Genomic DNA, 15,220 nt, shown 5'->3' on the forward strand with positions numbered 1-15,220 from the left:
TTTGATGAAATAGTGTACTTTCAGTCCTAAACCTAACCACCATAAGGTGTGTTGAGTTGAGATTTAATTATATTGAGAATAGATATTGTGGTAGTAAATATTATTTATTGACCATTTGATTTCTTATCTTAAGATTAATATTCATTACATAATTTCTAAAAAATCGATGATACTATTAATAGAAAAGATTTGAAAGACATCGACATAATTTTATCATCTTCATTGTTTTATCATGCAATCGCTAACTCATTCCTATACTATTAGTCCATCATCTGACCGGGATTATTCCTATACTGATTACTAATCCTGATATAACTTATTCCAGGAGAAATATGATGATACTAAATTTTTGTCCCAAATTATAATTTATATATGCTTGTCCACCAAACAAACGAAACTACCCCTTTGACTCCATGCTTCTTCTTTTCCATCCTCAATTAGACGCTGGTTTCACTAATATCCATAACAAATTTTACTCGCAGGCAAGTTATTAATGAATTGACTATGAGATATTATATACATGTTACTTTTGTATGTCAATTTATATGTACACACAGTATGGCTCTACTTTATTTAGTCAAGTAATAATTGAACTTAGATTATATTCAGTAGATTTGGAGACGTGCAAATGAGGTGAATTTCAAGTAACAATATTTAAACATTGTACACTTCTCGATTAACCATTGAAGATAAGAAATTAACAAGATAGGCACTACAAAGAATCGACAATCTCTCTTCTGTTTCCTGACAACCCTACTTCTATCTTTATGGATGTAGCATAAGATTTCACCAATGCATACAACTTATACACAAGCAACTTAATAGTACAATGTGACCTGTTCACATACCTTCTCCCTCCCCCTATTCGAGGGAAAAGAAAGGAAGAATTGGGAACGATGACTGACATGCTTTACTACATATCTTTCAAGAGAAGACTGCCAAACAAAAATCAAGTAATTTGTATCTCACACCATCTCTCTACTTCCGTCTATAAAGAACCTCAAGCCGTGTCTCTGCAATCAGTATCTTGATGTTCAGATCTGCAACTTTTTGTCGCAAAGTATACTTCTGTGCGAACAAAACTCTTCCAAATAAGCCAAAGGCCAGAGCCCTGGAGAGCAGCAGCCTATATTCTTCACATCAGCCTCTGCATAGCAATCTCCAGTTGACGTGGTGCTAATCCAAGGTACTTAATCTCAGATTTGACACTTTGCAAATATGATACCAACCTTTGATATTTCTCACCATCCAATGATTAATTGTGGCAACTCAGGAGGGTCACTGCTTATAAGATTTGCCCACAGATTTGCAAGAGTGAGGAGATAATGCTCTCCATTCCAGTCAATAAGTTCCATACCTGATTTTGGCATTGCAAGGGTAATAATGTAAAGTGAAATTAGCAAACTCTCAAAAAGTACTACACAGTGAGTGGAGGTTGATTCCCAAGGAATTAACACAACCAAGCAGATCAATACGTTTCACAACAAAGTAACAATAAAAGAACAATTAGCAACAAGTCTTGTGCAAGTTTCAGCCTAGGACCCTACACCTAATTCTTCAATCAGATGCTCACTTTATTGGTTCGAGAGATTTCCCAAAAATTGTTTCTTCCATGATTTGTTTATCTGTTTGTTCTTCTGATAAGTAAGATCTTATTATATACCAGGGAGGTGCCAAATTGTACGCAAAATATTTTTTCCCAGTTCCACTCTTTTAACTAACTTGGGAAGAATTTGCAAATTGCAATTCAAAGAAGGGGAAAAACTGTGGTTCCCTTATAATTGCAGGGAGGCCAAAAAGTCAGCAAAAATATTCTTTCAGGATTCATATCTCTACCAATTAAATAGAGGAAATATACACCAATCTAGCTATGCCTCTAAACCATAGATTCCATGGGTAAAGCACTACAGAATGCACTTCCAAATGCACCACTTGCTATGATTCGCTCTTCATTTTTTCAATAAAATCCCTTTTTAAGTTTCAAGATCCTGTTATGCATCTCCAACTAACCATTATGTTGTCATGACTACTACTCACATCATTTCTGTGGCTCCTGATACTAACATGGCCTTGTCAAAAGAATGGTAAGAAGCGCAATGATTCTTCACTTCGAAAATTATGAACTCGTAGAATTTTTGTACCTGGCAATACTTCCAAAGTTAGGAGGGATAGCCTACACACTTCTTTCTGAGCATAGAGATGTTTTTGAAGGGTAAGTCCATCAAGACCATGAATTAACTTGATAGAGTCCAGCAATGAAGCAACAGAACTCCCATCTCCAGAAGTAGAATCTAACATACTCGACAGAGCTTCTCCAAGACCCAAAGAGGACCAGATAGTGTGACATTCATCTAGCATAGAATGAATAATTTCACACTGAGCAGAATCCAACCAAGTCCAGGGTTTGCATAGTTTCACAGATGCTTCAAGCACTACAGTAACCCTATAAATCTCACCCAAGGCCCGGATGAATGCCCTTCCTGCATTTATCATATTGATTGCAATAAGACACTGGAACTAAGAAATGTAATCATCCCTACTTAGGGAATATAAGAATTTCATTGCACCATTTTTCCAGGGGCCATGTACAAGATACAGATAATGTACCTCTGGGGTGAGATAACATATGACTCTGAGCATTCATTTCCAATATCTTCTTCCAGATACAGGAGCCATGTTGCAACTCTTGTGCACAAGCAGAGATCATTTTATACCATACTGAAACATACATTGCTTGCTCCTCCAAAGATCCTGATCTCAAAATTTTTAGCATCATTGTAGCATGTCTTATAAGATCCACTGTTGTTTCCAAATCATTTTCCACCTATTTACCAGAAAATCACATGTAAGTACAATAAACCAAAGCTTATTTGTACACATGAATATACAAGCATAACATCCAAAAGGATGCTTAAGATTGTCGGATTTTATACAAAACATTTTTCTTTGATTAGTGGATTTGATTTTAAAAAAGTTGTATTGATTTGAAATGCAAACCCGAAATGAGCCATAAATTATTTCCTCAATTGAGCATAGCTGCCGAGTCAAAGCTTTGTTACAATGCAATTGAGCCCAAGCTCAAGACAACTCTTACTTTTTTTCTCACCGGCAATGGAAAAGACTTTCCAAGTTCAAAATGTGATTAAATTGAGAGTCCAAGTTTATGATATCTTAATAAGCACTTGCTAATTTTTATTCAAAAAGTTAAGAAGACCATTTCAATAAAATTACAAGTTTCAATGTATTTTATTTTTGGAAACTTTTTGAATATATCTAGAGAAATTTAATTTAAAAAGCTTGTAATTTAGAAAACATTAAGACTTTCTTCTTTTTAAAATAACTCCCACTGTCCCATTGCTTTTTTAGTCAGCCCCAAAAAGAATGACACATTTCTATATTTAGAAATAATTTAACTTTAGACTTTCCAGTTTACCTTTAGTGAGATGATTTACCACCACATAAATGTCTAGAGATTGTTTTATACCACAAATTTCTTGAACTCCATTCTCAGTCAAATACTATCACATAAAAGGGGATGAAGGGAGAAATAAGTACCGTCACAATTACTTAATTGATTAGTAACTTATAGCAGTTAGAAAGTTGACTTTTCTTTGGGGGGGGGGGGGAGAAGGCGATCAAACAAAAAGATTCTCTCTAAGCATAATGAAATAGAGAAAATGACAAACCAATGATAGTCTCCTCGATAAGTGGTACTCTGATTCAAGTACTTGAAATTTTGATTCCTGCAAAATCTCAACAAATGCACTCATACAAACATTGTGAGATAAGTGTCCTTCCAAGTGGTCACCTTTGCACATTTCATTATCCTGGTCAAAATCCTTGCAAGCCTCCTATAAAAGGAAAAAGAAAAATCACACATAACGTCAAACGGAGAAAGATCTTTTCGCACATCATATTGAGGAAATAAGGAGGTTATTCCTGAATCTTAAGGGTATGTCATGGAACCATGCCTGTCAAGATCACAGAAGCAATTCAGAGTTGGGAGGAATCAGGAAAGCAATCCAAGAATAGAGACAGATGGAGAATTGTCCCAGCTAGTATATGGTGTGCAATATGGAAGGAAAGGAACTCTAGAGCTTTTGATAGTATTGAGAATAGTATACAAAAAGTCAAACTAAATTGTCTTATGCTACTATGTTTGGTGTAATCAATTATATACTCAAATGATACTATCTCCATAATTGATGTACTAGACTCAATTTAGTAAAAGATAGTAGGATTTGAAGTACATGTTGTAAATACTGACCAGTACAATTTTAGTACTAACTTTTGAGGAATAGACAAAGTTACCAATTTCAAAAAAAAGAAGAAGTTGAGAACGGCACATTCACACCTATGGACATATTTTATTTCAAAACTATTAGTAATAGAGAGCCACTGAAACCTAGTTAATCAAGGAGGCACATGAAAACATGTGATGGTGGTGAAAACAATTTCTGAAGGACCTGAACCTACAATAATTTCTTGGAAACTGAACAGCTCTACAAGCAGTATCAGTAGCCAGAGCCCAGAAGTCCCATCATTGAGTTCCCTGAGTTGAATAGCACTCCCTTTTTACAGGATTTCCATTACCAGGTCTAGTGGAATTATTGAAAAGCACCTTTTTCAACTCCTTGAGCATAAAGTTGAGAGCTCAATAAAGCAGAGAATGAATGAAAAGAACTTAAAGAGGGAGAGAAGTTAGGAGAGCAGAAAACACTCTTTATTTCAAGTTGGATGCATGCTTTCACTTTGGGCCTGTACTAAACAAATGTCCTCTTTCCAAGATTGAATACCTAGGCTCTAGTACTATATTCTACACCATAATATGACTAATTATCATTTACTATGTCTTTTCTCCACCAACTGAAAAACATCAATGGTAAACAAGGCAAAAGAGTATTTAATAAATTACGGAAAACAGTAGCCTCGGCTTAGCTAAATGGAAGGCAACTACTAATAGTTTGATAAAATATATAGGGATTGTGTATGTCAGTTCCATTAAGGTACCATTAAATCTAAAAAAAATACAATGTATATTGCATATAAATTCTTTTTTGAGAGGGAATTTTTTTTTTGGGAGAAAGTATATTGCATATAAATTCTAGAATTCATCATCAGACAACTTTCTCCGCTAATTATACGAAGTTCCATAGTAGTAACATGTTCTACATTTTCCCAAAACCTTGTTAAATCCTAGAGCATTGGCGGTAAGACTTCTACACTTCTCAAACATTGATCAGCTCACAAATTGGAAGGGGCGCAAAAAACCATGAACAAATGTTCATTATATTCAGTAACATATGGACACAAATATAAGAATACAAACCTCAATTTCCTTATTAAGAGTCGAAATTTTTGCTTCCTCCACTGGAAGTCCATCAATGCTTCGAACTCCCTGGAGGATAGAATATAAACAAGTTAAAGCACCAGTACACAAATTCAGCTGGTTCTCTGTCTGTGAAACTACAGATGAAAATTAAAAAAATATTAAGCAACCACACAGACCTTAAGGTCATCGAGATGGCACTTAGCATGAAAGCACAACTTATTCCTTAATTTAGAGTACAAATCCAAATAATTATCCAGATTGAGATTGGAAAAGCTTCTCTGTGGTGGATCCTCAGAAGTAAGAAGAGAAATGTCATTATATATTCTCATTTGAGGAGAGCCGTCCTTAAATTCCCATTCACCATCATCCAGGTCATCGTCACCATTCAACAAATTTGAATTTGAGACTGAATCTTGTGGATTAAAACTACTACTATTTGGTACTTGAACAGGTGAGGTCTGTTCAGCTTTGCTATATAAATTTGAAATAAGATCATTAATGGAAATGTTTGAATCTGGACTTCTATCATTCTTCGAATAAGATGCATTATGGGGGACAATAATATCTTCAGTATTAGAAGACTCATCAATCTCCAGCTCTTCATCCCCAAATATAGATAGGGGAAGAGCCCCTTTATGATTCTCTAACTTTGACTCCTTCACCTGGATAGTAAATCAAGAAAAGGTAAGGAAAGGCTGGAAATAAATTGCCTAAAATCTAGACTTCCGAAGTTCAAAACATAAAGAAGAAAAGCTCTACCAATCTTGGTAGATGATGCAGTTCTCTAATCTAAGCTTATCAATTCATGAAAGATAAAGACACTAAATATGGTAGTTACTATACATGTATCTCATTTAATTATGAGTTCCTACCTATAAAAATAACCTAACACTCATTAAAAAAATTAAAAAGTAGAAGAATTGCCCAACCAATTTTTTTACAACTGTGATGTCCAGACCAGCTTATGCGCACCTCGATTGAATTCACAGGTGCCACCTCCCACCACCAACAGGTCTGTCCACCAAGGCTAGGACAGATAGGAAGAAATCACCTAGTGCTTTTGTCTCGGCTGGAATTGAATCTGAGACCTCATGGTTCTCAATCCACTTCATCAACCACTAGGCCACACCCTTTTGGGTGTAGAATAGCCCAACAATTACACATTTTGTCTCTGCTGAGATTAGAACCTTAGACCTCATGGTTCTCAATCCACTTCATCAACCACTAGGCCACACCCTTTTGGGTGTAGAATAGCCCAACAATTACACATTTTGTCTCTGCTGAGATTAGAACCTTAGACCTCATGGTTCTCAACCCACTTCATTGACCACTAAGTCACAGCCTATGAGTGTAGAATAGGCCAACCATTATACCAACTCACACATCCGCACATCCCACCAAGAGTAGAAAGCTTAGAGATTTATTATTAATGTATGCAAGGAAACATCGTTCTTTTCTAAAGGAATTCAAAGCTCCAAATGGCCAAATAATCTAGAAAAAGAATACCCTGCACAAATCCAGCATCAATGGAACAAGGAAGGGAGAAATTTACCAGAGATACAGGCAGGCACCATGGTTGTAGGCATGAAAAAGACAAGGGCGATTGGGTCTTACATATCAAATTTCAGCACATTACTTATACATTACACGTAAAACAGAAATACTATAATTGACAGGGGCAAAGAATTCACCATGACCAGAATGTAACGCAGAAGGAACAAATTATAACAAGGTCCAAATTGTTAACCTATTTTGAAAAAGAAAAAAAAAAAAAAAAGGAACAAAAAAGAGAAGAAAATGCAAAAGGAATATCCTAACTGCTGAACGAAGACTTATCTCTAAAAATGTCCAAATATTAAGCAAAACGAAAAAAAGAAAAATATGGGAAGAAGAGCCAAAAGAAACAAGTAAATACTACACACAGACTATCTCCAACAAAATCTAGATTGCTAACTAAACTTAACAAAATATATGAAAATAAAGGAGGAAAAAGCGAGAGAAGGGATTAATTTTTTTCCAACAAAAAGATGGTAGTTTCTTAACCAGGGGAAGTACCATTAAATCAACCGTTTACCTGGTCTTTATCATCAGATTCGGAAGCTTGGAGTTCAGAATGAGCAACATCACCCACATTCCATTCTTCCTGCACAAAAAGATTAGAAGAATGGCCTGTAAAGGGAGAACTCCAGTAATAGCATCTAATCAGAAATAGATCAATATGAAATTACCTCTAATTTCAATCCAGAATCTGAAGATGCCGTTGTAAATTCCCCAAAATCCTCATCGGATTCAGCGCTCCCAACAACTGGATGAGGGTCCAGTGCACCATTTCTCTCTTTTTGCTCATGTCTACCATCTGATGCTGAAATATACACAGGTTTAGATGCCATAAATGGTTCAGAATCAAATCCAAATATATTGTCAGGTGAACAGCAGAAATTCCATTACATGTCGCGAATAGATCAATTGGTTGACTTGACATGGTGAATAAATCCAAAGAACTATTGCCGAACCCAGAGGAATATGCTTGCATGTGACCAGCATGATGTGCCTCTGAATCAGATGTTGCTGATCTGTTTGATGTTGCAAACAAGTCAACTGAGCCATTCAATCCATTGTGAAAATCGAAAGAGAAGGCATTACTTTCATGCTCTTTTTTTGCCTCTGATGTAGCCTTCACACACAAGGAACAAGATTAGTGAACCATAAACACCTTCATGCATACAAACTAGCCAAAATAAGTTAAATAAGAACAAAAAAGGCAACCAACCAAGAAATCAATCAGCTATTCCTCAGTCTCAAACTAGATTAGGAATCCTCTATGTCCACTCTACTCAATTCGATCACATTTCATCCAAACACTAAATAATGTGTCTTTAAAGGTACGTAAGGAGTTGTCTTTCCCCAATTCCCCAATACAATCTCTAATCAGAGGGGGGGCTCCTGACCGAGTCATGCCCTAGTGTCGACAAAAAAGAGTAACCAAAACAACAATATTGCATGAATTGTGAATAGACAAAATAATTACCAAAAAAGTAACACTTGAACAGTATAAGGCATAGCAAGCAGTTCTGTAACTGAACTGACCACCAAAAAAAATACATCTTGCTGTGCAGCAATTGAAGAATGGGAAACCTGAAAATAAACAATAACCCGTGGAATTCCCGTCCTACAGTCAAAATTGATGCAGAGGACTCCAATATCACATGTCACAATATGAGCTTAAAAGTAGTGCAGAGAAGGTTTTACACTAGTACACAACATAACTTTATTTTATTGCACTAGTGCACACCATAACTAGTATTGATCTTAGAACTGTCAAGCTTTACCTTACTATTATAATCTCCAACTTTAGAAATTGAGTAAGCATCCTTGAACTCCCATCCATCCTCATCGTCATCATTGTTGTTGTGAGAATCATCCAAATCTGCACTTGAGCTAACGGCATTGATGTTTGAATTCAACCCACCAACATCGGAACTAGAATTTGACATTTCAACAGCGGATCCAAATCCTCCAAAATCAAAATTCCATCCACCAAAAGTTGAACTTGATGCATTTGCAGAAGAACTAGAACCATTTGAATTGGGAACAAGCCCACTATTTTCAGTCTTGATCTGCTGAGCCTGATCATTCAAGTTTGTTAGAGCATCCAGGCTCAGTGCTCTGTTCAATCCAGTCTGATTGGATTTGGACCTATTACTATCCACATTCCACACACTTGAACTGGTGGCAGCTGAAGAAGAACTTACACCAGTTAAATTAAGACCAATTCCCACATTCTGACCCTGATCATTCAAGTTTGATATAACATCCAGGCTCGAAGTTCTACTCAATCCATTCTGATTGGATTTGGACATATGGAAATCCGGATTCCACACACCAAAACTTGAACTTGTAAAATTTGCTGACGAACTCAATGCATTTGACTCGAAAACAAGGCCAGTACTTCCAGTCTTGATCTGCAGACCATGATTATTCAAACTTGTTACAGCATCTGCACTCAAAGTTCTATTCAATCCACTCAGAGTAGATTTGGACATATCAAAATCTGGATTCGACATATTAAAAATTGAACTTGATACATTAGCAGAAGAACTAAAATTATTCGAATCCAACACAAGACCCATACTTTGTGCCCTGATCTGTTGATCTTCACCAATCAAGCTCGCCAGGTAGTTCAAACTCTGCACTCTACTAACACAGGGAGAACCCAAATTCGGATCGAACCCCAATCCATTCGACTGTAATGCAGACATTTTGGAATTCGAATTAACACTATCCAGGCCTACCAAATTATCGGAATTTGAAAGTGACCCATTTTCAGATTTCAACTTCTGATTGTATAAGTTAGAAATAGTTGAATCAAATCCATAACCCAAATTAGCATTAGATCCGTTTCTTACTTTAGTATTCGTATCCTCTTTAGCAGGCTTTTCTTTCTCTTCCTCCTCAGCATTTTCTTCCTCACCGAATAATGATAGTGGAAGAGCTCCAGAAGGTTTCACCCACCCAGTTGTCTTCTTGGTTTGTTCAGATTTGGACGGAGATTCAGAAACGGAAGCAGTATTAGTGGAGAAACCAAAAGGGTCGAAGGGTTTCGATTGGGTGAGGGAGGATGCAGTGGAAGGCTCAGATCCACTAGGGTATTCGACGAAATCACCCCATTCATCATCTTCAGGGGGGGTGATTGATTTGGGTGGGGTGAATTGGGTATTCAGGGAATTGGTGGAAAAAGATGCAAAGGTGAAATCGCCAAAGCTATCATCGTCATCCTCCATAGTTGACAGACTCCAAAAAGCGGCGATGCTGCGCGGCGGTTTTGTGTCACTTTATTCCCGCGGCGATCCCGTCGAGTTCCATTTTGCGGTCTCAACCGCCCAAACTCCGACTAGTTTTACTTACTCGACTTTTAATAGAAAATTACCTATCAACACCGAAACTATTTGGCAATAACTAATAAAACTATATTTCATGAATAAAATGTGACCAATTAACCGATCAAGAAAATCACTTGTTAAATAGTTTCTAACTTATTTTTCAAATATTTGTAAATATAAAATTATGAAAGATTTTTTTAAAAAGATAGACATATTTCTATTTTGTAAAAATTAAACAAACATTAGTATGGAGTTAGAAAATCACTTATTATATTTTTTGATGATATGTTACTTATTTATGTTCAGTTTAAATATTTCGTTGATTAAAAAAATGTTTATCTCGTTGGAAAGAATTAATCTCTCTCATTTTTATAAATCATTGGAAAATTAGTTGTGAGTTACATAAAGTAGCTTTGCAATGCAAAAGTTTATCAATATCAATTTATTTGTCTATTTTCATTTTAGTTTTAAGCCAAAAGTCCATAGTAATTAAGTCTCTGAAACAAAAAAAGAAACAGGATAAATTAATTACCACTATTAAGATTTTCTTGTAATATTCTTACTACTTTTAAGTTGGAAAGAGATGATTTAAAAGGTTAATGAACTGTGAATAAATATATATCATCCGAATTTAACAACGATTCAATGTACATATCGAACATTAAATTAAAAAATGTAAATATCAAACATCAAATTAAAGAAATTATATCGTCCAACTGCATATGCCATTACAACGGCATTAGCGGCTGAAAATTCCAATGTGTTCCCCCCTTTAGTGCGATTTAGACGTAATATTCACCCTTGTACTCCACTATGTGGTCCCTTCTTTTCCTAAATTCAACAAATTTATAGTAGTCATACATACTTGTAATAATCCAAAGGAAAAAGACATAAATTTCCCCTTAAACTTATTTCAAAAAATCAGTTGCACTTTCAAAATTATCATGACAATTCATTACACAATTTTACTATTTAAAAGTGAATTTAATTACCCTGATACTTGGAATACATACATGTACAGTAGAACAGTCGATACAGATAATTAAGGACTAACGTAAATACTAGTTACATCAATAAATGGACATAATTAACTAGCTAGGAAGAGACCTAACAAGACAAACATCAAATAATAATGAATAGTACTCGTACCAAACACACTACTATTAACTCCACTAGTAAAGCTACCAGCGACAGTATTCGTGGTCAAGACAACAACAGTCCAGTCTTTCTCAGTGCCAATTCCAGCTCCAGTATACTTAGAATTGTTAAGGTACCCCGCATGCCGAGACTGAGTATAGTTCGTTAGCACTAGGGTCGCAACACGATTGTGGACGCAAACAGGGAGGATAACGCCTTCAGCTGTTGTGTTAATGTCAATGTCGCACTTGTCTAAAAGTTTGGGGTACTGAGCAAATTGAGATGCAGGAGCGGGAGTAATGCCGCCACTCGGGCATGGTTGGTTTTCCAACTCATCTGCAATTTCATCCGCTAGACAATCTGCCTTGTCCTGCTTCGTTAGGGCTGGTAAGTTGTGGGATTGCCGGTAACTGTTGATACCGGAAAGGACGTGACCTTCTTCATCTGCCATAACATATCAATATTTTAACGGAATCTTCACACAAATAATCAGTCAGATTTACTATTTATTTTTTACCTTTTTCCTTTTTCTAGCTGTTATACATTGATTTTTGATGATCATATATATATATATATATATATTATATATATTATACTGAGAACATCGCCAAGGACGAATTAAAAGACTAAAAGATCTCTTGATAATATGCGCGTTACGCATTACTTAGACTAAACATCTCATAATATATAATTAAATCAATTTCTGCATTGTGCCATTGCGGCAACACTAAACAGGCACTAAAATCATGGCAAAAATCAAAATTTGTTTATATTATACCCGGTTCCATATCCAAGTTATTAGAAACTGTAGTAATTAAAGATCTACAAAAAGCAGTTTATTGGTTTTCGTAAATTTTATACTGGTATATATTGCTCTGTAGTACTAGTATATACAATATATTGTAAACCACTATCATATCGGCTTGAGGTAATTTTTAAGTAATATTCATAATAAGTGAAACTTATACTCCAACGTAATAAGTAAAACAAGTAGGGTTAACTATATATGCTGAAAGTTTATAACACTGTTGGTGAAAACAAATTCAAATCCTTACTGTACTAAGTGTACTATGTTTATTTTGGTTGTTACTTAAATTTAGATTCGATTTTATTATATTGTATCGTTACATCTATTATTGTGTAACAGAAAAAAAATCCCCATTTTATCCAACAATCGATTTGGTAATGATCAAATCCTTACCCTTTTTATCCTCAGTTTTTCTTTGTTCAATATCTGATAATTGTATTTTGTCCACTCTACCTTATATATATGTACTATTTGTCCTTTTATAACAGTTCTACCCGTAGATATATACCCCTACTTTTCTTATAATCTCATCCTACAATAAATTACAACACAATATATTATGCTCCCTTCATTTCAAAATTGGTTTGTCGGATTATGATTAGAAATGTAACAACCATGGAAAGAAGCTGCTAATATATACAATGAATTAATGAAGAAAGGATTAAGAAAAAAAGTAAAAGAGAGAGAGAGTGCACCATCGCAGTTCACCGTAGCCAAGATAAGGAGCGGTGCAAGCAGAAGTAAAAAAGTAGCAGGAGAAACTCGAAGTGACGCCATTTTACGTTTCTGATCAGTAAACCACTTTATCAAATTTGTTTCCACTGGAATATGAGACTTTCTTGCTGTAGAGTAGTAGATTATGGAGAGTTAAACGGATATAAGCTTAGTTTTCTCAAACTCCCAAGAGAAATTGAGCGCCGCGCCGTATGGAAATTTGCATGATAATAACACGTTGCGGACATGCAAAGCATGTGACGCATAAAGTTAACCTCTTACACCAATCTAAATATACCTCTTATTGGCACCTGTAAAGTACTCCAACCTTATTTTTATATATATAAAAAATCCACTTAATTGCTACATTGTTAAAGATGATCAGCTGAAGCTGGTCCGCCGAACACACCTTAATTATGACGTGCGTTTCTACAGACGTGTCCAGTACTGCATGCGGCTTAACAAGACACGTCCTAGCTGCTACTCTTCCACCGTTTCCCTCTTCCTCCTCCGTGTACATACATATAAAACACCTCCTTAATTTGCCAAGTATATCCATTCATCACTCACCACTACTTTTCTTCGTATATAAGGGTAATGTGCTCTCGTTTTCTGCCTTGTTCAGCTAGAGCTTTGTCTTCCACTTTCACTACTCACCTAATTTCTCCCTGCAGCTTCTTTACTAACAACAACACTAAGAGAAGAAGATCATATCCTCCGGTTAATATTATCGTGAGATCAATGGCTTCAGGTGGACAAACATTCCCACCCCAGAAACAAGAAACTCAGCCTGGCAAGGAACATGCCATGGACCCTACTCCTCACTATTCTAGCCAGGACTACAAGCCTGCTAATAAGCTTCGAGTATTTAATCCTCTTTTCTTAATTCCCTTCAGTATTTTCTTCATTTCTTACCTGCTACCGCAAACTTTTACAAATTGCATTTAGTTCTTAGGCTCAAGTACGAAGGGAAGTCTGAAGTGTACTGTGCATGCTTGGAGAATACGCCTTTGTGTAGTATTATTCTGTTCCAGTTTATCTAGCATCTTTAACTTTGATCTTCACATAAGGTTTAAGAAAAAATCAATTTTTATTTTTTTTTAATTATGAGAAGATAGATATTCTTTTTTTTGGATAGATGAGACTAAAAAGAGAAGACAAAAGAAAAGTGAAGTGGCAGAGAGGGAGTAGTTTAATAAGCTCTTTATTTTGATAATGTGAAGGGCAAAATAGCGCTGGTGACCGGAGGCGATTCCGGGATTGGACGAGCAGTGTGCCATTGCTTTGCACTGGAAGGTGCAACTGTGGCCTTCACTTACGTCAAGTCTCAAGAAGAAAAAGATGCGCAAGACACACTTAAATTGCTAATGCAAGCCAAGGCAGCAGATGCAAAGGACCCAATGGCGGTGCCAACGGACTTGGGATTCGATGACAATTGCAAGAGAGTGGTTGATGAGGTTGTAAATTCCTATGGCCGGATTGATATTCTGGTGAACAATGCTGCAGAGCAGTACGAAGCTAGTTCGGTTGAGGAGATCAATGAGGAAAGGCTTGAGAGAGTTTTTAGAACTAACATCTTCTCTTACTTCTTTGTCACTAGGTTGGTCCTATTTTAAGAAGATTTACACAATTATAGTGTAAGGTAAGTTTTACAGTACTTCTGTACAATTCAAATGAATGTTTTGGCTGCAGGCATGCTTTGAAACATATGAAGGAAGGTAGCAGCATAATAAACACAACATCAGTGAATGCATACAAGGGGAATGCAAAACTTCTTGATTACACAGCCACAAAGGGTGCAATTGTTTCATTTACTAGAGGACTTGCCCTTCAGCTTGTGGAAAGGGGCATACGCGTTAATGGTGTTGCCCCCGGCCCAGTTTGGACACCACTGATTCCAGCTTCGTTTTCTGAAGAGGAATGTGCAAATTTTGGTAAACAAGTGCCAATGAAGAGGGCTGCTCAGCCTATAGAGGTGGCCCCGTCGTATGTTTTCCTGGCTTCTTGCCCGGAATCCTCCTATATAACTGGCCAAGTTATCCACCCTAATGGTATGCTGGGCCTTTACATAGCCACGTTGCTAAAATTAAAACTAATATGTTATCCTTAGATTGAGCATATGATCTGAATGTTGTATATTGTTGGTTTGCAGGTGGGACGATAGTCAATGCTTAAAAGTCTCTTTGGGAGCTTTTGTCAGCTTACGTGGAAAACTTTTATCTGTTTTGTGTTAGTTTTAATGTACTATCTGTGTTTTGTACTATTATGGTCTCCACAGTGAAGTGGTATTAATAGAATAATACTCCACTCAGTATCTTTATAAGTTGCAATGAAAAATACGCTTTTGTC

At 36.2% G+C, this 15,220-nt stretch overlaps 3 protein-coding genes across 5 annotated transcripts; 1 reads left to right on the forward strand and 2 right to left on the reverse strand.

Moving 5' to 3' along the window:
- Positions 1–645: 645 nt before the first annotated feature.
- Positions 646–10,285, reverse strand: LOC102581263 (uncharacterized). 2 transcript variants are annotated; one of them, XM_006361793.2, is made up of 10 exons: positions 8,662–10,285; positions 7,781–8,006; positions 7,561–7,688; positions 7,407–7,475; positions 5,509–5,994; positions 5,330–5,398; positions 3,687–3,851; positions 2,608–2,824; positions 2,142–2,480; positions 646–1,357 (listed from the first exon to the last, which is right to left on the reverse strand). In XM_006361793.2, the coding sequence occupies exons 1-10, from the start codon at positions 10,111–10,113 to the stop codon at positions 1,242–1,244; spliced, it is 3,267 nt and encodes a 1,088-aa protein (XP_006361855.1). In that variant the 5' UTR covers positions 10,114–10,285; the 3' UTR covers positions 646–1,241. The 2 variants fall into 2 exon arrangements, with proteins under 2 accessions (XP_006361855.1, XP_006361854.1); XM_006361792.2 differs by having other exon boundaries at positions 7,561–7,694.
- Positions 10,286–11,153: 868 nt separating this feature from the next.
- On the reverse strand, positions 11,154–12,952 carry LOC102582028 (uncharacterized GPI-anchored protein At3g06035). Its single transcript, XM_006361795.2, has 2 exons — positions 12,853–12,952; positions 11,154–11,793 (listed from the first exon to the last, which is right to left on the reverse strand). Exons 1-2 carry the CDS (start codon positions 12,932–12,934, stop codon positions 11,300–11,302), a joined length of 576 nt encoding a protein of 191 aa, XP_006361857.2. The 5' UTR covers positions 12,935–12,952; the 3' UTR covers positions 11,154–11,299.
- A 506-nt stretch (positions 12,953–13,458) lies between these two features.
- On the forward strand, positions 13,459–15,194 carry LOC102582352 (glucose and ribitol dehydrogenase homolog 1). 2 transcript variants are annotated; one of them, XM_006361796.2, is made up of 4 exons: positions 13,459–13,735; positions 14,095–14,471; positions 14,564–14,922; positions 15,024–15,194. In XM_006361796.2, exons 1-4 carry the CDS (start codon positions 13,469–13,471, stop codon positions 15,044–15,046), a joined length of 1,026 nt encoding a protein of 341 aa, XP_006361858.1. In that variant the 5' UTR covers positions 13,459–13,468; the 3' UTR covers positions 15,047–15,194. The 2 variants fall into 2 exon arrangements, with proteins under 2 accessions (XP_006361858.1, XP_015171003.1); XM_015315517.1 differs by having other exon boundaries at positions 14,564–15,194.
- The last annotated feature ends 26 nt before the right edge of the window (positions 15,195–15,220 follow it).

This window comes from Solanum tuberosum, unplaced genomic scaffold (assembly GCF_000226075.1).
Source record: "Solanum tuberosum cultivar DM 1-3 516 R44 unplaced genomic scaffold, SolTub_3.0 scf00363, whole genome shotgun sequence".
Taxonomy (NCBI): domain Eukaryota; kingdom Viridiplantae; phylum Streptophyta; class Magnoliopsida; order Solanales; family Solanaceae; genus Solanum; species Solanum tuberosum.